Genomic DNA, 18,848 nt, shown 5'->3' on the forward strand with positions numbered 1-18,848 from the left:
CAGTCACCTGATCAGACGGTTTTACAAAAGAACAAATCGCAAGTCTGACTCCAAACCAGTGAGCTCAGCCAATCACAAACAGCCTTTGTTTCCTATAAGAGTTTTGAGTGCATCCGTCAACACACAGGATACAGACTGCAGAGGGATGAAGCCACTTTGGATTTTTCTTGTGCTTCTTAGTGAAATCTGTGAGTATTTTAAACCCTTTTTTAATGTTTCTATGTGCATTAATATAATTCGGAGAGCGAGGGATGAGGTTTTAAAAATAATATGTTTGTATGCGTTTCTGTTATACAGGTCAGGTGCCAGCTGTTCACAAGATCTCAGGTATAACTCAGGATACTGGGGTTATAACAGCTAACGTTGGGGAGAAGGTGATTGTGAAATGCTTTTGCAGGGACAATTCTGTAACTTTCCTTTCTTGGTACCAGCAAAGCTTGGGAGGCAAACCTCTCATTATATCAACTCGGATGAAGCAAACAAATGCTACCATCTTCCCCGCGTATCAAGAAAGGTTTCAAGTCTTAGCAGATCATGACAAAGGCCTCAACCATCTCATAATCAAAGATCTCCGCCTGACGGATTCAGCAACATATTACTGTGGGGTTTTAGAATTCAACGCAATTGAATTTGGAAAAGGAGCTTTTCTTCACGTCAAAGCAGCTCAGTCCAACATCCACGCTGCCGTCCATCAACCAGCGTTGGAGCCACTTCGGCCCGGAGACTCTGTGAATTTGAGCTGTACGGTGTACGCTCGAGCATGTGCAGAGGAGCAGAGCCTCTACTGGTTCAGACATGGTGCAGGTGAGCCTGCAGTCATGTATCGCAGCGCGGGACAGTGCAAAAGCATCCTTGAAGAGTCTGACGTGAAAAATTGCACTTTAAACCTCGCTTTAAAGTCTGTGAGCTCCCTTGATGCAGGGATGTACTACTGTGCTCTGGCCTCCTGTGGGGAGATTGTGTTTGGAAATGGAAGCAGAGTGGAGATTTTAGGTAGGTAGCTTATATTGCTGATTTTCCTCCAACTTGAACAGTTAAAAATGTGGCATTAAAATAACCAGAAGTATATCTATAAATATAAATATATAAAAGTGATATTATGTTTTCTCTTCACTGCATATTAGGAGATTCTTCTAAAGTCCCCCTCCTCCTGGTGTATTGCCTCGGTGTGGCATTGGCAGTTTCCATTATCGTGCTCCTAGTCTTGGCTTTCATTATATACAAGTTGAAAAAAAAGCTATGCTCTGTGTGCAAAGGTAAGACTTTCAGAATAAAAGGTATTTAACATTTTTGATCTTTATTGACCCGGCTTAATCATTCAGGTATTTTGATTTTTTTTAGGAACTGTTTCTCATCTGGCATGTTCTGCAGCTTCTGAAGTCGTGGTAGGTGAAATAACTGCAAAAGCCACATTTATACCTTCTTCTTCTATTACTATATTTCTCACATCATTTGTTATTTTTGCCATTACCAGAGTCAAGATGCAGACCTTCTCAATTATGCTGCTTTGAGTCTGAACAGAACAAGCGAAAGACATCGTCCAGTGGACAACTTGGAGACATATTGTGTGTACTCTAGAGTAAAGAGCAGGAAGGAGTTTAACCACTTCAACGAATGATCTCTCTTTCCTGTCGAACCATCGCAAGACAACAACACTTGTGACTAAATGAGCAGTTTAAAAAATGTTGAAATAAAATAAAGTATTTATTGTGAAATGTGTTTCGTGCCACATCCATTCAGTAAAATACTGTATACAGATATAGACAAAGCAGGCTCATAAAAAAAAAGAAATCCCCTACAATCTATTAATATCTTCCTTTACGTGAAACGTAAGCACAGGGTGCACCTTTCAATCTATAGCCATCTCTCAGCGTTTACTTTTTACACCTGTGGTGAAAGTGGTGAAGAACTACAGAATAAGTTTCCATTGGTGGAAACACAAGTCGTAGCAGAGCTTAAACACAACAAGACCGGCCTGTAGCTTCCAGACCACAGCGCCTTGCACCTCACTGAAACAAGCATCGTGTCTTAGAAAACACGCTTTGCATTAGAACAACTAAACACAATAGACGTGTAGAGGTGAGGTGAAAGAATTTTTGCTTACCTCCAACAGTCCAGAATTGAATCTTAGCTCATGTGAACACTGGAAAGCTGTGCAGTTTTAGTCATCAGTAACAGTTTAAGTTTCCCAATTTCAGTTCCCTAAATCTCATATGTCCAAACTTGACCCTCAGATATGTTTTTTTAGGAATTTAATCATAATGATATGTTCAAAACTTGTACTCTTCTCGCTGATAAAGTGCACCAAGTGAACAGAACATATAGGAACATTCATCTACTGGTATAAAAAAGACTTAAGAACCACATTTTTCTTCATCAGAAACTACTACAGGGGTGGGCAATATGGTTCCATATAATATAACAATATTGTGTAATACGTTTTTTGAAAGATATTTTGTAATGTCAGCATGAGCGTTATAAACAATATGTAAAAAACAATGAATAAAAAGCACTTTAAATGATAACAACCTTTCGATTTTTGCTAAAAATGCATTTTTTGGAACATCCCTGATTCTACCTGATAAATGAAAACACTCTCTGATCAGTGTGTGTTGACTTATATGAATGTATTTATTAACCTTGTGCCAGAGAGTTAATGTGTAATATGTCTTATTTTGAAATATCTTACGTCAGTCATGGAAGGTGTGTTCTGAGTCCCTCCTCTTCACACACATTCCAGCCACAAACATTTTGCACTTTGTTATCTTAAGAGAATCTTCAGAGTCTTCTAATTATGTGCATTTAATGCTGCTAAAGATTACACGGCCCCTATAACTATAATTTATACATTTTGTGTCAAATATTTAATAATTCCTCAAAACATGCCAAATGTTTCCAAAAATCTTTCTCAAAGACCAAAATCAGCGCTGTAGGGGAAAGGGACCACGTGATTATACAGAGTCATCTCTTCTCTTCTACTTTTCAAAGGCAAGACTGTGTTTGATTGGCCAATCATACACAGTCTTGCCTTTGAAAAGCAGAGAACGTACAGAGATTATCTTTACTGACCACAGCAAATTCAACGAAATGACATCTCCGATGTTTGCAGTGTATTGGGCATGTCTTCTCTTGGGGAGAATAGGTAAGTTATACCTCTTGTGCACATTTTGTCACGTTTTTGTTATTCAAAATATTGCTTCCGATATTTTTGTAATACATTTTGTGTGCTCCAACGTGTCACAGTATAAAGTTAATAGCATTTGCGTGGTCTTCATTTTCTCCTCAGCTGATACGACAGCTCTTGAACTATCCTCATCTTTACGTTTTGCATCACTCAACGTCGGTGAAGATGTGACTTTGGAATGTTCCTTCAAAGATAGTTCAGTGGTGATGTTTTACTGGTACAAGCAAAGTCTGGGACAGAAACCACAGCTGGTGTCTAACTTATATAAGCATGGCAAAAATGCCATTTTAAATGATGAATTTAAGAATGATTCACGCTTTGATGTGGAAACTACCAATGGTAAAAATTATTTGAAGATCTCAGATTTGCAAATTTCCGACTCAGCTACTTACTACTGCATAATTGGCTATTCATATGTGTATGAATTTGCGGAGGGCATTATGATTCACGTTAAGGGTTCAGGTTTGAACATCCCAGCTTTGGTCCATCAGTCAGCAGCCGAGACCATCCAGACAGGTGTGACTCTGAACTGTACAGTACACACTGGCAGCTGTGATGGAGAACACAGTGTTTACTGGTTCAAAAACTCTGAAGAATCTCATCCAGGACTCATTTACACCCATGGAGGCAGGAATGATCAGTGTGAGAGGAAACCCAACGAACAAACACACACCTGTTTCTACAACCTGCCAATGAAGAGCCTGAATCGTTCTCATGCTGGGACCTACTACTGTGCTGTTGCCTCATGCGGACACATACTGTTCGGAAACGGGATCAAGCTGGACTTTCGTGAGTAACTTTCTAGCAGAATTTGTCTCATTTCATAACTAGTAATGGATACTTTCTAATCAAATTTGATGAAAAGAAGACAAGAAGCTCTGTAATGTTTCCTCATGTTCATCTGCAGATGATGAACACTCTCTTGTCTTGGTGAATTTCTTGAGCGGAGCTTTAGCCTTCACCACCATACTGGTCGTTGTCCTGACTTACACGGCGTTTACAATGTACAAGACGAAAAGCTGCAAATGCTCAGGTAGGCAAAACTGTTATTTTTATAATGTGTAAGAAATTAAATGAGAATTTGTCTTCTCACTATAAGCATAGTGAATATTTATATAAAAGACGTCTCTTACTTTTTTCACAAACAGACTCTCAGGAAAGATCAACTGCCTCGGCGACCAATGCAGAGGTGAGTAGTAACATAACCGTAACATATTTACAACAGAGTAGAGGCAATGAGTAACACTTCTACAATATCCAGCTCAATATATTGCAATAAGTACGATATCCTTGAAAGGATTGATTGAAGATTGTAAAGCAGTGGCTGATGGTCATTTTTGCAAGGCTGACATTGGTGCTGCTGTTGTTCTGGTTTGCATTATTTCTGTTATTTTCGCTTAAAATCCAAAAACCCCAACAGAAGAGTTAACACCTCTCTGACACAGTCTACGATAACAAACCTAGTTAGAAGTTGTTCATGTTGCAGGTTTTTGTAGTGATTTCCATTAGACTATGTGAGTGATTCTGTTGTCAACATGTGTCTATAACAGTCATGGGACATATAAGACAATTCACACTTTGTATTCACAGGGTTGCCAAGATGCAGACAACTTGCACTATGCTGCTTTAAGGGAAAACAACAACAGATCGACGAGACAGAGAGACAGCACATGTGAATGTGTGTACTCCGGTGTAAGGCAGTAGAACTGGACACGTTTCCCTTGTTCTTTGTGTAAGATGTACCTTGCAAAGCATCAATTAAACCGTTCTTTCAGCTACAGTTAAGCCAAGTCTCTTTGAAGATATCTAGGTGTCATGTTTCCACTCTCACTATGCACAACCACACACAACTGATGTCTGTGGCGACTGTGAGCTCAGGTCCGAGAGAGAGAAAGAGAGAGAGTTTGCAGGCCTGTAAAAAATAAATATAAATCCAATGTTAATGCTAAAGGCATGAACGCTGCTGTGTAATGTTTCCCCCTTGATTTTTGTGTGTCGTTACCAAGTACATCAAGAGCACATCACACTCTCAGCAACACTATGTAAAAGTCAGTGGGACACAATTGGTACAGCGTCACAAACATCAAGCATTTCTGACTCCTTAAGGCGTGGTCCTTAAGGCCCTCTCACCACAGGGTAAGAACAAGACATGTGATTTATAAAACACACGTTGCATGCCGCACAAACAACTCTTGTTTACTGTGAATGTACCGATTGCACACCACTAACCCAGAGATGTAAAGATATGTTTTTAGCCTCGGTGTGGTCGGCAGTCAAAGATTTGCTCTCAATATACTTTGGTTGTGCGCTTCTCTAGGACCCCCTGCTCTCTTTGTCTAAGTGGTTTCAAACAGGAAATCTCTGCAGTGGTTTCATGCACAGCAGCCACTCAGTATACGCAACTCAGACTATTTCAAGAATATCAGTGGATTATTTTAGCGAACAAACTTATGTATTAATTCGTAAAACAAATGTACAGATGCTCTTTTAACAAATTTCCTGTCATGATCAATCAAAGTCAGCCCAGTATTTCCGACAGACAGACAGCTGTGCTAACACACAGGTATTCTATTTATATTTGTATCAACCAAACAGTAGCCATGATATATGCTGCCAGCAAAATTAGCCACATGGAGCAACAGCTTCATGCAACATCTTCCGGTTGGGGTTGGTTATTACTGTTAATCTTTGAACAGTTGTTTCAGCTCCCTGTTGTCCCACACAATGAAAATTGATGGCAAGAATTATGGATATTATAGACACACCACACCATTGCTAACACATGCCATCACAATAGCAATGTATGGTTCATAAATATATTTTTTTAAAGACTAAAGTGAGCTGAAATACACACATAACCTGAAGGTACCATGTACAGACCATGAACTACTACTAGTAAATAATAAGTAAAATAAGTGCCATTGCCCACATTCCTGACAATTGAACATTATAGAGCCCGACTGCATGTATGGAATGAAAGAGTACAAATCAGATGAATAGAGTGTCTCTCTTAAGACCTGTTTGAGCTCGTAAATCTCTCCTAATGCAATGCATTCGAGCGAGCATTGAACATGTTTGTGTCCAAATCAGGCTTTTAGGTGTTGCTTCTCGTTAGCCGATCAAACAGTCTTCTCTCTGAACAGAGAACGTTTTGAGATTCATTCCTTTATTGCAGCATTCTGAACCTCCGAGGTTTGCTTTGTATCCGACATTCCTGGGAACAGTTGTCTGTTGTGAATGTATATGTATACATGTATATATGTAAACCAAAGCTGGTGTCCACATTCTCCAAACAAGACAGAAATGGCACCTTTCGTAACGAATTCAAGAAATCGTAAACGGTAAAAATTACTTGACAATCTCCGATTTACGCATATCAGACTACGATTTAGAATGTGTAGAGGGCGCTACTGTCAGTGTAAAAAGGTTCAGGTTTGAACATCCCAGCTTTGGTCCATCAGTCAGCATCTGAGAACATCAACACAAAGTTATTCCTCTTCCTAATGATTTTAACCAACTGGAGTGTCTGTAGACCTCAGAGGTATACATTTGTATACACAGGTGCTTTATTATATCACCCCAATGTTTAATGACGTTGTCACTCAATGTGTTACTAATGACTTCATATCATTATTGTCTGGTTATTTCTATTTAAAAAAATACCAACGTAATGGGGTCCAAGGGACCCAGATCAAAAGCACCCAATTGCAGCCTAAGCAGTTTTATTAGATACTGTTACGTCCCCAAGGTGTAGCTAGGGGAAGAGGGGGACAATAACACAACAACCAATGATTGAGCGAGTCAGAGTAAGAGTGAACGTGTATAATTGTTTATTGCACAAATAAACTGGTTCCAATTAACTCTCAAAAGTAGGGGTGAGGAAGGGGCCAAATGGTTGAGCCAAACAAAATAAATAAAACAAAACAAGGCCTGGCTACTACTGTCCTTGCAAACAAAAGCCTTTACGAAATGATCCAATAACAAGTGGTGTAAAACACATACAGAGGTGGCAACAACATGCTAAACTAGTGTTTCTAACAAAGAAGTCTCTAAGTGGATGAAAATGTACAGGGTACCCCAACTTACCTAAATCCTAAATCCACAACCTCACACCACACACATTACTACAAACATAGAACTGTATAGAATTTGCTTGGTCAAGGACGTCAGCAGACCATGACACAGGCTGAAGAGAGAGTCTCCCAACTCCTGTCTCCTGGTCCTCTTTTATTGAGGGCCCTTCCTCACCACTTAATTAGCTGACAGGTGAGAGAAGAGGGGGAAGAGAGAAGAGAGAAAAAACACAGCAAGACCAACATACAACCTGCCTGGCACGTAACAGATACAATAGTATACATTTATAAAATGTTTGCCATGGGTCCACTATGTCAGTCATTTTAAAGGAAACTGACACGGATTTTACACAATTTGCCAATTAAATATATACATAATATAATAATATAATTCAGATGTCGTTAAAAACATAACTAATGACACTTTTAGAATAAATAAGTTAACATTTTGCTATATGGTTGTATTTTATTACAGACCAGTCGATAGTCATGTTTGTTGAATATGTTGGTAGCATGAGAGTTAAACATGATGCTCATATTCGGATTCGACTACCTCTCTCCACATTTTGAAATTGAGGGGGCAATGAACATGTGTTCAATGTTTCCAAAATAGGACAGCGTCACTTCTTGTTAGCCAATCAAACACAGTCCCCTCTTGAAGAGTAGTAGACGTATGTAGGTTCTCTACTTTCATCAAGACATTTTGATCACGATGACATCTCTGAAGTTTGCTTTATATCTGACTTGTCTTTGCTTGTGGAGAAAAGGTAAGGATATTTTGTGGATGTATTTGTATCATTGCTGATATAATTCACATCATTATGACAAACCTCTTCTTGCATTAATTGTGCCCTTTCCTGTCTTTTATATTCAGCTCAGACTACTACTCCTGAATTGTCCGTGTCTGTGCGTCAAGAGAGTGGCTTTATATCAGTTAATGTTGGCAAGAGTGTGACATTACGATGTTTCTATGAAAGCGACATGTCAGCAATGTATTTCTGGTACAAGCAACCTCTGGGACAGAAACCAACGCTCATCTCTAGTTTCTATAAGCATGATAAAAACGGCACATTTCATGATGAATTAAAAAACGATCCACGCTTCACACTGGAAGCTAAAAACGGTAAGAATCACTTGACAATCTCGGAGTTGCGCATTACAGACTCGGCTACTTATTACTGCATAAGTTGCTACACTTACAAGTTTGTCTTTGCCGAGGGTACCACCGTCAGTGTAAAAGGTTCAGGTTTGAACATCCCAGCTTTGGTCCTTCAGTCAGCAGCTGAGACCATCCAGACAGGAGACTCTGTGACTCTGAACTGTACAGTACACACTGGCAGCTGTGATGGAGAACACAGTGTTTACTGGTTCAAAAACTCTGAAGAATCTCATCCAGGACTCATTTACACCCATGGAGGCAGGAATGATCAGTGTGAGAGGAAACCCAACGAACAAACACACACCTGTTTCTACAACCTGCCAATGAAGAGCCTGACTCTTTCTCATGCTGGGACCTACTACTGTGCTGTTGCCTCATGCGGACACATACTGTTTGGAAACGGAACCAAGCTGGACTTTGAAGGTAAGTGCTGTAAAATTCTAGAAGAGACGTATTAATGACATGAACACAGAGATAACATTTTAAAGGTATAGAGCAACCAATAATGGATATTTGAAGCCGATACTGATATCGATATTTTCTTTAAATTCCACTAACGACATATCGGCAGATGATAATTTTTTAAAACATAAACACATGAGATCAACAAGCAATCTGGATACATATTCTTTTGATTTGGTTTTGGTTTAAGATGCTATACGGAAACACTACAGAGTAAAAATCCACTTTTCAGTTTCAGACAAACCTGTTTGGCATTTCTTATAACTAACCGCTAAGACTGATAAATCTGCAATAAGCTAATATCAATGATTAATCGGTCTAGCTTTTGTCTCTTGATGTCTGGATTTCTGTAGATGAGGTGAACTTTCCCGACTCTCTTGTGTATTTCTTGAGTGGAGCTTTGGCACTCACCACCATCCTGATCGTTTTACTGACGATCACAGTGTTCAAGATGATCAAGACAAATAGCTGCGGTTCAGGTAACGAGTGCCGTTTTTATTTAACTTCCTGTTTTCACTGAAGACGGCTAACAAAGAGCTTTTTCTATGTTTTACAACAGAATCTCAAAGAGTTCCAGCTTCCAACACAACACATGCAGAGGTGATTATTATTCATTTAAAATAACTGACATATTTAACATCACAATAATACGTTGTGTTGTGGACTTGTTTATTTCATGGACTGTATTATGATTCATTCATATATTTTTGTTACCAGAATTACCAAGATGCAGACAGCCTCCATTATGCTGCTTTAAGGTATCACAGGGTCGACAGATCACGAAGCAAAAGAGACACCAACAGTGAATGTGTGTACTCCGCTGTAAGACTGTAAAACTGCTTTCATTTATACTTTGTACCAAGATGCCATTTTGTTCCTCCTCACATATCTCACACAGGAAGTCTCCACATTGTTACTTTGTTTTCTTTACTTTTTAACAATTGTATTCAATGTTTTATAATCCATTGTTTTCAAATGCAGTAATGTGAATGGGATTTTGTCTCATACATGACCAATGCTTTTAATACAATCATATTACACTTTGACATTGAGAAAATGTGTGTGTTTGTATAAACTAAAAAAAAAAATTTTTACAACTATAGCACTGTCATGTCAGAAAGGGCAAAGAAGGCTGCAGCGTTACTGCTGTGATAATATTATGCCCAGTGTGGGTTTGAAGTTATTAAAGTCATAACCACTTTACTTTCCTCTACTCTCAAGCAATAACCCGCAAATCACCGTGGGATCATATCAGATCATAATCAGGCAACCACTGCACTGTAACAACTGCACACCACTAGTTCCAATCTGCAGAAGCACTATCTCCAGGTGTGTGTTCCAATGAAAGGTGAGGAGCCAGTGAGGGATCAGGTCCTTGTTGGCGCACCAGCTCCTTGATGGCAGTTCAAAAGAAGCGACTAGTGACTCGAGGAAACAGAGTTATCAGTGACAAGAACTGCAGTGCACAGGGAATTGAGAATTCTAAATTAGCAGTGAAAAAACATGAAGAATTGTGGAAATATAAAACATTGTTTAATATAAAACAACCAGTCTAACAACAGCTTACACGTTGAAATGAATGTGCCCAGCATCATAAAACCCGTCCTCTTGTTGGGTTTGCCAGCTTCACGCACTAATATCGTAAATGACCCAGGTGACTCTAGGAGGTACGAGTGACTAACTACTGTACTGTGGCTTACAGAGACGTTGCAAAAACGTTGCAAAAACCAGCATGTCATTTGTTAACAACTCACAAAAAACAAATGGCCCGTTAGCCTTCTACGACATGAGCAAAGGAGAAGGTAACGTAATGTGATAAATTCCTCATAGGGAGAATGTTGGGGAGTTGGATTGGTCAATATAACATTTAACTTTAACACGATATACTGCCAATGGCTTCCTGTTTCCAACTGACAGTCAATGTTTTTTTAAAGCATGACCACAATCATTTCCTCACTAAACACTTGGTTGAAATTGTAACCATGACGAGGAAGGTCCTTTTGCCTTTGAATTAGTCATTTTAACCCAAGCCATGATATTTCCCTAACCTTGAAGTGATTTAATGACAATTGGAAAGTTTTGGAATAGCACATGTATCCTGCCAAAAGCTGCGTCAGATCAGAAAATGCATCCTTGTGTGGTTCTAAAATGCATGGTCTGACTTTGTGTTTTGTCATGTAATTTGGAGGACTGTTGGGTTATTATGTTGCATGGGAGGAGACACTGCCTTAACCCTCTTTAGATTTTACTGTCTTTAAAAGGATTTAGCGCTCATTTTTTAAGCTAGAGTGAAGATAGTGATATATGAAACTACAAAACCTATGAAATCCATTGACCCCAACCATGCTACGCTAGCTTGTCGCCAAGAACGCTAAATAATGCTCCAAAGTAAAAAAGTTTTAATTTGGCGGTGGAAAAACTGGCAAGGCCATATTCACAGGGGTCCCTTGACCCCAAGATATCTGAATGAAAATATGTTCTGTGGCTACCCACGAGTCATTTACAGACATACCCTCTTTATGCTAAACCAATGCAGTTTAGGGCATGAATTAGGCAGTTTTTTTAATGTAGTATCAATGTGCTATTTTCGCCTATTCTAAAAATGGTGTATTTGAATATTTCTCTATGCTGTGGTACCTAAATAGTGTTGGAATTGCATAAATTGGGTATGATAATTTGAGACTCTTGTGGACCCATTGATCCCAATTGTATTCATGTGTGATGAGGCTAGTCCCCATATTAGCCATTTTATTCTAACCTGACCTCAGTGTATAAAATGAGCTGTTGTAAGCTCGAGAGTAATCACAGCCTCATGAACCCTAGAGACCGGGGCTTTCAGAGGATGCATGGCTTTCCTGGGTACATTGACAATGAGCAGTTTCCAGAGCAGAGGCTCTCGCCACCCGATTGCCCAAAAATGTGTGTTCCTCAATGTATTGGTGTCTTAATATGGTATTTTAGAGGGATTTTTGACCATGTGGTCAAAAACAACTTATGATACAAAGGAGAGCCTCGGGATGGTCATCATATTCTGTACATCATCCTTTTAGATGATGTACACCACTTCTATGTGGCATATACATTTGACCTGCTATGTCCCCCAAAAGATCCCCTGTACCCCTCAAAAAGACAAAAATGGGTGTAGGGTTAGGGTTAAAGTCAGGGAACAAGTCAGTTTGAATAGGTAACGCTATCAAATCAAATCAAATTTATTTATATAGCCCAATATCACAAATTATACATTTGTCTTTACAGACTGTACAGGTTACGACATCCTCTGTCCTTAGACCCTTGCATAGCACAAGGAAAAACTTCCTAAAAGAAACCCCATAATTAAAGGGGGAAAAATGGAAGAAACCTCAGGGAGAGCAACTGAGGAGGGATCCCTCTCCCAGGACGGACAGACGTGCAATAGATGTCGTGTGCTATAGATTACATGAAGCAGCCTTACCCTACAAAATGGGTACAGATTTGTATTTGGTATATGGTGAATCAGGTCTTAGTGGGGTGTGCTACTGGAATACTCATGGTGAAGAGCAAGATGACGTTAACATGCTTTACCCCGTAGGATAGCTTTTATGACCTACAGCGAAATAAAAAAAAGTGTGTGGTGAAATTAAGCAGTCATTACTTTGAGACGTTTTAATTTTTTTCCCATTATTTAGCCTTATAATCTCTATGTGTACAGGAGCTAGTGTAGTTTTCAGCGGGATGTAAACATTGTTGTACTCCCACACAAATGCTCCTTAAGCCAGAGATCCAAGAAAAGAGGGGTTCATATTAAGTAACATTTGATCACACAGCCAAAGCAATTACCAACACTAATACCTGTAATACAAATACTAATACTACTTGAAGTTTTTAAAACTTAGTGGAAATATTATATTGGTGTATATTGTATGTACCTACAGTTTATTCTACCAAATTTTAAATATAATACCAAGATAAAGAGCCATTATGTTTTCCATATACCTCACCATGTGAATCCTCTCAAGAAGCAAACTTGAGATGGCAGTGAGCATGTGATCTGTTTTTGTAAGCAGGACGTACAGTATATTGTCACCTCAGGCTGGCCAATCAAACACAGTCTTGTCTTTTAAGAGTGGAGAAAAGAATCGAGATTCTTTTCACTCAACACAAGCATATGACAAGATGACATCTCCAAAGTTTGTCTTCTATCTGATGTGTTTGTTCTTGGGGAAAATGGGTGAGTTGTATTTTCGTGTGAAAAACACATGCTTCATGTAATTATGAATTTTTTATGTAATAATTATGCACAATTCATCAGATTTGATTAATTGTGTATTTGCTTTGTCTCTTATTTTATTTCAGCTCAGATGATTGATGAGAAATCATCCTCATCTGTTCATCAAGAGAGACGTTTTGTATCAGCTTACGCTGGAGAAAATGTGACTTTGCGATGCATCTATAAAGATCTTTCATCGTGGCTTTACTGGTACAAACATACTCTGGGACAGAAACCAAGGCTCATCTCTTCCACCTATGTGTACCATACAAGTCCAACTTTTTATCATGAATTCAAGAATAATTCACGCTTCACATTGGATACCGGAAATAATACAACTCACGTAACAATTTTTGATTTGTACATCTCAGACTCAGCTACGTACTACTGCGCAGTTGGCTCTAAATTTGTCTTGAATTTTGCGGAGGGAACTACTGTCAATATAAAAGGTTCAGGTTTGAACATCCCAGCTTTGGTCCATCGGTCATCTGACACCATCCAGACAGGAGACTCTGTGACTCTGAACTGTACAGTACACACTGGCAGCTGTGATGGAGAACACAGTGTTTACTGGTTCAAAAACTCTGAAGAATCTCATCCAGGACTCATTTACACCCATGGAGGCAGGAATGATCAGTGTGAGAGGAAACCCAACAAACAAACACACACCTGTTTCTACAACCTGCCAATGAAGAGCCTGACTCTTTCTCATGCTGGAACCTACGAATGTGCTGTTGCTTCATGCGGACACATACTGTTCGGAAACAGGACCAAGCTGGACTTTGAAGGTAATTCACTTTCTATCTTATCTGATAAATCGTTATTTATGGTTACTTCCCAATCTAATTTAACATGAACACAAAGATAAAAGCGGAGAGCTCTGTTTCTGTCGTTTACTCTCTACAGATGAGGTTGACTCTCTTGTGTATTTCTTGAGTGGAGCTTTGGCACTCACCACCATCCTGGTTGTTTTACTGGCTTTCTCAGTGCACAAGATGATAAATAGAACCAACTGCCAATGTACAGGTAAGTGATTCTGATAGCTTGTATTCTCTGAATCTAACTTTTGAATAAATTAATGGTTTTGTTTCACAATCAGAGTCTCCAGCAAGATTATCAACTCCCTCCACAGCACATGCAGAGGTGAAATTTATAAAAAATTATTATCGCGGATATTTTATTATATTTCCATATCCTTATCCAGTTCTGCATATTTTGTTACTAGGGTTACCGGAACGCAGACAGCCTTCATTATGCTGCTTTAAGTGTCAACCTGCCCAACAGATCAAGAAGACACAGGAACATCACCAATGATGAATGTGTGTACTCAAGTGTAAAGAGCTAGAACTGGACATGTTACATAATTCTTTCAATAAAATTGGATTAAGTCATATTCGAAGTGTGATATAGATTTAAATGTTGATTTAGTGATATGTCTACAGTGATATGTAAGTGGTGTGGAGTTAAAACATGCAGCCCAGTATTCCTAATTATGTTCAAGATTGATACCCGATGGCAACATTCAGTACCAATGCAGTGCCCCTCGTGTAGTGAGGCGGACAGTATGGTGTGGTGGTTATGTGTAGTGCGTCAGACTTCCATGCACAAGATCGCAGTTCACATCTTGGCACAGACCTGTAGATAATATTGGCCTTTTTCTCTTAGGAGTTTGGTTAGATAGCAGATTGACTTACAAAACGTATGTTAAACACCTAGCTCAAAAATAAAAAAATAAAATTTGATTGATAGATCTAAAACAGACCTTATTTGTCCTTTTAAAACAGAAACATTATAGGGTCTACTACCATCTACACCGAAATCTGAAGATATCCTGTATGCTCTGGTTGCTGCCAACACCCAAAACCACTTGATGTCATTAACCACTCTCGACAGGGATCGCATCTCAATCTCTAGTTGACTTCAAAGTGAAGGACCATGACACCAGATCACGAGATAGTTTAGCTTTCCTTTCATCAGTACAACTGTGTCAATGCAATGGCACTTATTGGCACTTTAAGTACGTAAGTCTGACGTAAAGGTAGTTTACACCCAACTACACTGACTGTGTATTGAGCTGCGTCTTAGTGCACTATAGATGACAATGACGGAAGACTGCAGCGATACACTATGAACATACTTAGAAAAGAAATGAAGCATTTATTAGTGTCAGACTCAGACTAAACTAACTTTTTGTGTTGTATCTGTTTCAGTGCATTCAGTACATTTTGTGGTTTTCAGCAGGATGTAAAGGTATTTGCTCTCTCACAAGGATATCTCTTAAGACAAAGACCATTTAAGCAAATTTTAATAAATGTACTTCACTCCAAAAAAAGTTAAAAGTTACCTGTTTTTATATTGTATATGAAGATCATTAAATCTGATTTATATCTAATGCCAAGTAATTATTATTATTATATTATATGTGGACGTAAAAAAAAAAAAATCTTTTAAACTTGACAATGTATGTGGCCGTGAACATGTGATCATGTTTTCTAAGTAGGACATGCAGTACACAGTCACTACAGATTGGCCAATAAAACACAGTTCCGTCTCTAAAGAGTGGAAAAGGGGTCAATGTGCTTTTCACTTTACACAGCAAATTGAACACAATGACATCTCCGGTGTTTGCTCTCTATCTCTATCTCGCATGTCTGTTCTTGGGGAAAATGGGTAAGTTGTGTTTTTGTTAGTCAAACTTATCTTTCAGTGTATGATCACTGTTTACACAAATGTTTTCTAATATTTTAAATGTACTGATTACGCTAAATTCTGTCACATTTCTACATTTCTACATTTCCTTTTGTCTCTTCTCTCATTTCAGCTCAGATGACCGATCTGAAATTATCCTCACCTGTTCATCAAGAGAATGGTTTTGTATTAGTTAAGGCAAAGGAGAACTTGACTTTGCAATGTTTCTATGACAGAGATGTTGCTGCAAGGCTTTACTGGTATAAGCAAACTCTGGGGCAGAAACCAAGGCTCATCTCTAATTTCTATACGTATGATAAAAAAAAAAGTTTTCATGATGAATTCAAGAACAATTCTCGCTTCAAATTGGATACTGAAAATGGTCACTTGACAATCACAGATTTGCGTACTTCAGACGCAGCTACTTACTTCTGCATAAGTTGCTATCTATACATGTTAGAAATTTCAGAGAGCACTGTAGTCGATGTGAAGGGTTCAGGTTTGAACATCCCAGCTTTGGTCCATCAGTCAGCAGCTGAGACCATCCAAACAGGAGACTCTGTGACTCTGAACTGTACAGTACACACTGGCAGCTGTGATGGAGAACACAGTGTTTACTGGTTCAAAAACTCTGAAGAATCTCATCCAGGACTCATTTACACCCATGGAGGCAGGAATGATCAGTGTGAGAGGAAACCCAACGAACAAACACACACCTGTGTCTACAACCTGCCAATGAAGAGCCTGACTCTTTCTCATGCTGGAACCTACTACTGTGCTGTTGCCTCATGCGGACACATACTGTTCGGAAACGGGACCAAGCTGGACTTTGAGCGTAAGTAACTTTCAAGCCGAAATACTCAATGGTACTTCCTAAATAAGCTTCGGGTGTAAACCTGCTGAAAGCTCTGTTTCTCTCTACAGAAGAGGTGGACTCTCTTGTCTTGGTGCATTTCTTGAGTGGATTTTCGACATTAACGACCATCCTGAGTGTTTTACTGGCTTTCTCAGTGTGCATGATGAACAGGAGCAACAGCTGCCAATCAACAGGTAACTGCTACTGTTTGTATCCGATGGCTTGATTTCACTGAATTTGGCTTTTAAATAAAAAGAGCTTTTTCTGTTTCGCAACCAGGATCCAGATGTCCAGCTCCATCCACACTAGATGCAGAGGTGAGTAAAAACAGCGGACTGTAAATTAACGGTTGCACAATAAATTGTTCCTGGATGTTTTTTTTATTTGAAGTGAAATATATATATATATATATATATATTGTGTTACCAGGGTTACCAACATGCAGAAAAGATCTATTTTGCTGCTTTAAGTGTCAACCTGACCAACCGATCAAGAAGACAGCGGGATCAGACCTGGAGTGAATGTGTGTACTACAGCGTAAAGCAGTAGAACTAGACGTGTTATATTACTTTTGAGTAAGACTTGTGTTTTTAATAGGGCTGTCGAATTAATCAGAGAAAAAATAATGTGACAAAGATATTAGCGCAGATTAATCGCGCTCCTAGATGCCCCTGACTTTTGTTCCGACAGCACCTTTATTATGTTATGATTTAATGAGTATATTTAGAAGATTAGATTCATCGATGGTGTAAAAGTTCATACTTTTTTTGTTTATCATTGTTTTTATTCAAATCATATGTATGTGGAATTTATGTTGTTTATGATCAAATAAATACAATAAAAATGTCGAGCATTTTGAGCTTGAAACAATGTGTGTGTGCACGTGTCCAACAGCTTCTTCACACGTGTGGCTGCTGTCACCGTGTTTATCGGAGAACGTGCTGACCTTCACCCACCCCAATAAGTGATGAAATGTAATATTATACCTCATTTTAAAATTTCAATTTTCATGTTTATTTAATTTATATAATACAATAAAAAGCAAACAGGTTTTACACAAAGTGCTTCACAAAGACAGATATAGACATATATATATATATATATATATATATATATATATATATATATATATGTGTGCATGTGGAAATAAAATAAGTAGAAATAAGTTTAAACACAATTTAAACACGGAATCAGATGAGAAGAGAAAAACAGGTTACACACAATTAAATGTCAGAGAATAAAAGTGGGTTCTGGATCTTAAAAGCAGCTTGTATGCTGTATGGTGCTGCGTCACGGCCGTCATACCCAGAGTACACTTTGGCTACTGAATGATGAGTCAAGGCGATGAAAGCTTTAATATTGTCTCACTCGCCTAACAACCTTCAAGACAGTCCCGCCACTAAAATAAATACTGAATAAAAACTGAACTGACCTTTGCTACAATCTCAGTCAACATGTTCTGGCTTTTAGACATGTTGAATCTCAAAGTATATTGGCTTCATCTTTTGCTAATCAGCTAACTACTATGAATAAATTATCCTAGATAAACATTCTGCCAAAGTTTCAGTTATTTCACATGAGAGCTTTCTGTCGGTGTTGTTTGGTGTGTGATCTTTTCAGTAGTTTGAAGTGGGCGTGGCTCAATTAGAAAAACAAATTAAGTCACGTATTTCTGTCCAACAATCAGAAGATTTTGCAATATTTGAATAAGAATCTGATGGCAGTTTTGGGCTTCTTTGTTTACTTTGCCACGCAGCTCTTAATCAAATCTCTTCCACACACACACACACACACACACACACACACACACACACACACACACACACACACACACACACACAGTATTTTCTTTTTGCAAATTTACTAATTTAATCTCAACAAATTACAAAAACTCATATTTCATTGTTTGACTCTCCTGGTATTTAACAAATACATTTTTTTTTTGTGTCTAAGATTTCTGCTACACTCAGAAACAACGTGGGTGATTGGAATTGAAATACAGTACAGCCACTGTTACGCAGATATTTTCTTGGATATGTTGCCCATACCCACATTTTCTTTCTTACCAGCCTTTTGCATGTTGACACACTTTCAGTTTGAGAACTCAGCAATGTCCTCCATTCTCTTGGAAAGTATGCATGTAAATTACAGTTTCCATTTTGCCAACCTCATTGTGGTTT

At 38.6% G+C, this 18,848-nt stretch overlaps 5 protein-coding genes across 5 annotated transcripts; all 5 read left to right on the plus strand.

The window, feature by feature from the left end:
• Nucleotides 1-137: 137 nt before the first annotated feature.
• On the plus strand, nt 138-1,715 carry LOC115023766 (uncharacterized). Its single transcript, XM_029454997.1, has 5 exons — nt 138-188; nt 298-993; nt 1,125-1,256; nt 1,342-1,385; nt 1,475-1,715. The coding sequence occupies exons 1-5, from the start codon at nt 146-148 to the stop codon at nt 1,616-1,618; spliced, it is 1,059 nt and encodes a 352-aa protein (XP_029310857.1). The 5' UTR covers nt 138-145; the 3' UTR covers nt 1,619-1,715.
• Nucleotides 1,716-3,077: 1,362 nt separating this feature from the next.
• LOC115023719 (uncharacterized) lies at nt 3,078-4,964 on the plus strand. Its single transcript, XM_029454932.1, has 5 exons — nt 3,078-3,142; nt 3,287-3,973; nt 4,092-4,217; nt 4,333-4,373; nt 4,775-4,964. The coding sequence occupies exons 1-5, from the start codon at nt 3,088-3,090 to the stop codon at nt 4,886-4,888; spliced, it is 1,023 nt and encodes a 340-aa protein (XP_029310792.1). The 5' UTR covers nt 3,078-3,087; the 3' UTR covers nt 4,889-4,964.
• Nucleotides 4,965-7,909: 2,945 nt separating this feature from the next.
• Nucleotides 7,910-9,763, plus strand: LOC115023441 (signal-regulatory protein beta-2-like). Its single transcript, XM_029454418.1, has 5 exons — nt 7,910-8,024; nt 8,132-8,839; nt 9,232-9,357; nt 9,438-9,478; nt 9,596-9,763. The coding sequence occupies exons 1-5, from the start codon at nt 7,970-7,972 to the stop codon at nt 9,710-9,712; spliced, it is 1,047 nt and encodes a 348-aa protein (XP_029310278.1). The 5' UTR covers nt 7,910-7,969; the 3' UTR covers nt 9,713-9,763.
• A 3,254-nt stretch (nt 9,764-13,017) lies between these two features.
• LOC115023442 (uncharacterized) lies at nt 13,018-15,044 on the plus strand. The gene is made up of 6 exons (XM_029454419.1): nt 13,018-13,085; nt 13,211-13,912; nt 14,031-14,150; nt 14,224-14,267; nt 14,350-14,443; nt 14,909-15,044. Coding segments are annotated over exons 1-6 (1,017 nt in total). The 5' UTR covers nt 13,018-13,030; the 3' UTR covers nt 14,911-15,044.
• On the plus strand, nt 14,984-17,538 carry LOC115023447 (uncharacterized). The gene is made up of 5 exons (XM_029454422.1): nt 14,984-15,794; nt 15,946-16,647; nt 16,737-16,862; nt 16,948-16,985; nt 17,098-17,538. Exons 1-5 carry the CDS (start codon nt 15,734-15,736, stop codon nt 17,215-17,217), a joined length of 1,047 nt encoding a protein of 348 aa, XP_029310282.1. The 5' UTR covers nt 14,984-15,733; the 3' UTR covers nt 17,218-17,538.
• The last annotated feature ends 1,310 nt before the right edge of the window (nt 17,539-18,848 follow it).

This window comes from Cottoperca gobio, chromosome 18, assembly GCF_900634415.1.
Source record: "Cottoperca gobio chromosome 18, fCotGob3.1, whole genome shotgun sequence".
NCBI lineage: Eukaryota > Metazoa > Chordata > Actinopteri > Perciformes > Bovichtidae > Cottoperca > Cottoperca gobio.

What these genes read in the sequence shown, in the direction of transcription:
- LOC115023447 (XM_029454422.1), top strand. Translation starts at nt 15,734, where the DNA reads ATGACATCTCCGGTGTTTGCTCTCTATCTCTATCTCGCATGTCTGTTC. An exon ending in TCTGTTCTTGGGGAAAATGG is followed by an intron (nt 15,795 to 15,945) that starts GTAAGTTGTGTT and finishes CTCTCATTTCAG; the next exon opens with CTCAGATGACCGATCTGAAA. An exon ending in CATCCACACTAGATGCAGAG is followed by an intron (nt 16,986 to 17,097) that starts GTGAGTAAAAAC and finishes TTGTGTTACCAG; the next exon opens with GGTTACCAACATGCAGAAAA.
- LOC115023766 (XM_029454997.1), top strand. Translation starts at nt 146, where the DNA reads ATGAAGCCACTTTGGATTTTTCTTGTGCTTCTTAGTGAAATCT. An exon ending in TGTGCTTCTTAGTGAAATCT is followed by an intron (nt 189 to 297) that starts GTGAGTATTTTA and finishes TCTGTTATACAG; the next exon opens with GTCAGGTGCCAGCTGTTCAC. An exon ending in AAGCAGAGTGGAGATTTTAG is followed by an intron (nt 994 to 1,124) that starts GTAGGTAGCTTA and finishes ACTGCATATTAG; the next exon opens with GAGATTCTTCTAAAGTCCCC.
- LOC115023442 (XM_029454419.1), top strand. Translation starts at nt 13,031, where the DNA reads ATGACATCTCCAAAGTTTGTCTTCTATCTGATGTGTTTGTTCTTGGGG. An exon ending in TTTGTTCTTGGGGAAAATGG is followed by an intron (nt 13,086 to 13,210) that starts GTGAGTTGTATT and finishes ATTTTATTTCAG; the next exon opens with CTCAGATGATTGATGAGAAA. An exon ending in CCTCCACAGCACATGCAGAG is followed by an intron (nt 14,268 to 14,349) that starts GTGAAATTTATA and finishes TTTTGTTACTAG; the next exon opens with GGTTACCGGAACGCAGACAG.
- LOC115023719 (XM_029454932.1), top strand. Translation starts at nt 3,088, where the DNA reads ATGACATCTCCGATGTTTGCAGTGTATTGGGCATGTCTTCTCTTGGGG. An exon ending in TCTTCTCTTGGGGAGAATAG is followed by an intron (nt 3,143 to 3,286) that starts GTAAGTTATACC and finishes TTTTCTCCTCAG; the next exon opens with CTGATACGACAGCTCTTGAA. An exon ending in GAAAAGCTGCAAATGCTCAG is followed by an intron (nt 4,218 to 4,332) that starts GTAGGCAAAACT and finishes TTTCACAAACAG; the next exon opens with ACTCTCAGGAAAGATCAACT.
- LOC115023441 (XM_029454418.1), top strand. Translation starts at nt 7,970, where the DNA reads ATGACATCTCTGAAGTTTGCTTTATATCTGACTTGTCTTTGCTTGTGG. An exon ending in TCTTTGCTTGTGGAGAAAAG is followed by an intron (nt 8,025 to 8,131) that starts GTAAGGATATTT and finishes TTTTATATTCAG; the next exon opens with CTCAGACTACTACTCCTGAA. An exon ending in AACCAAGCTGGACTTTGAAG is followed by an intron (nt 8,840 to 9,231) that starts GTAAGTGCTGTA and finishes GGATTTCTGTAG; the next exon opens with ATGAGGTGAACTTTCCCGAC.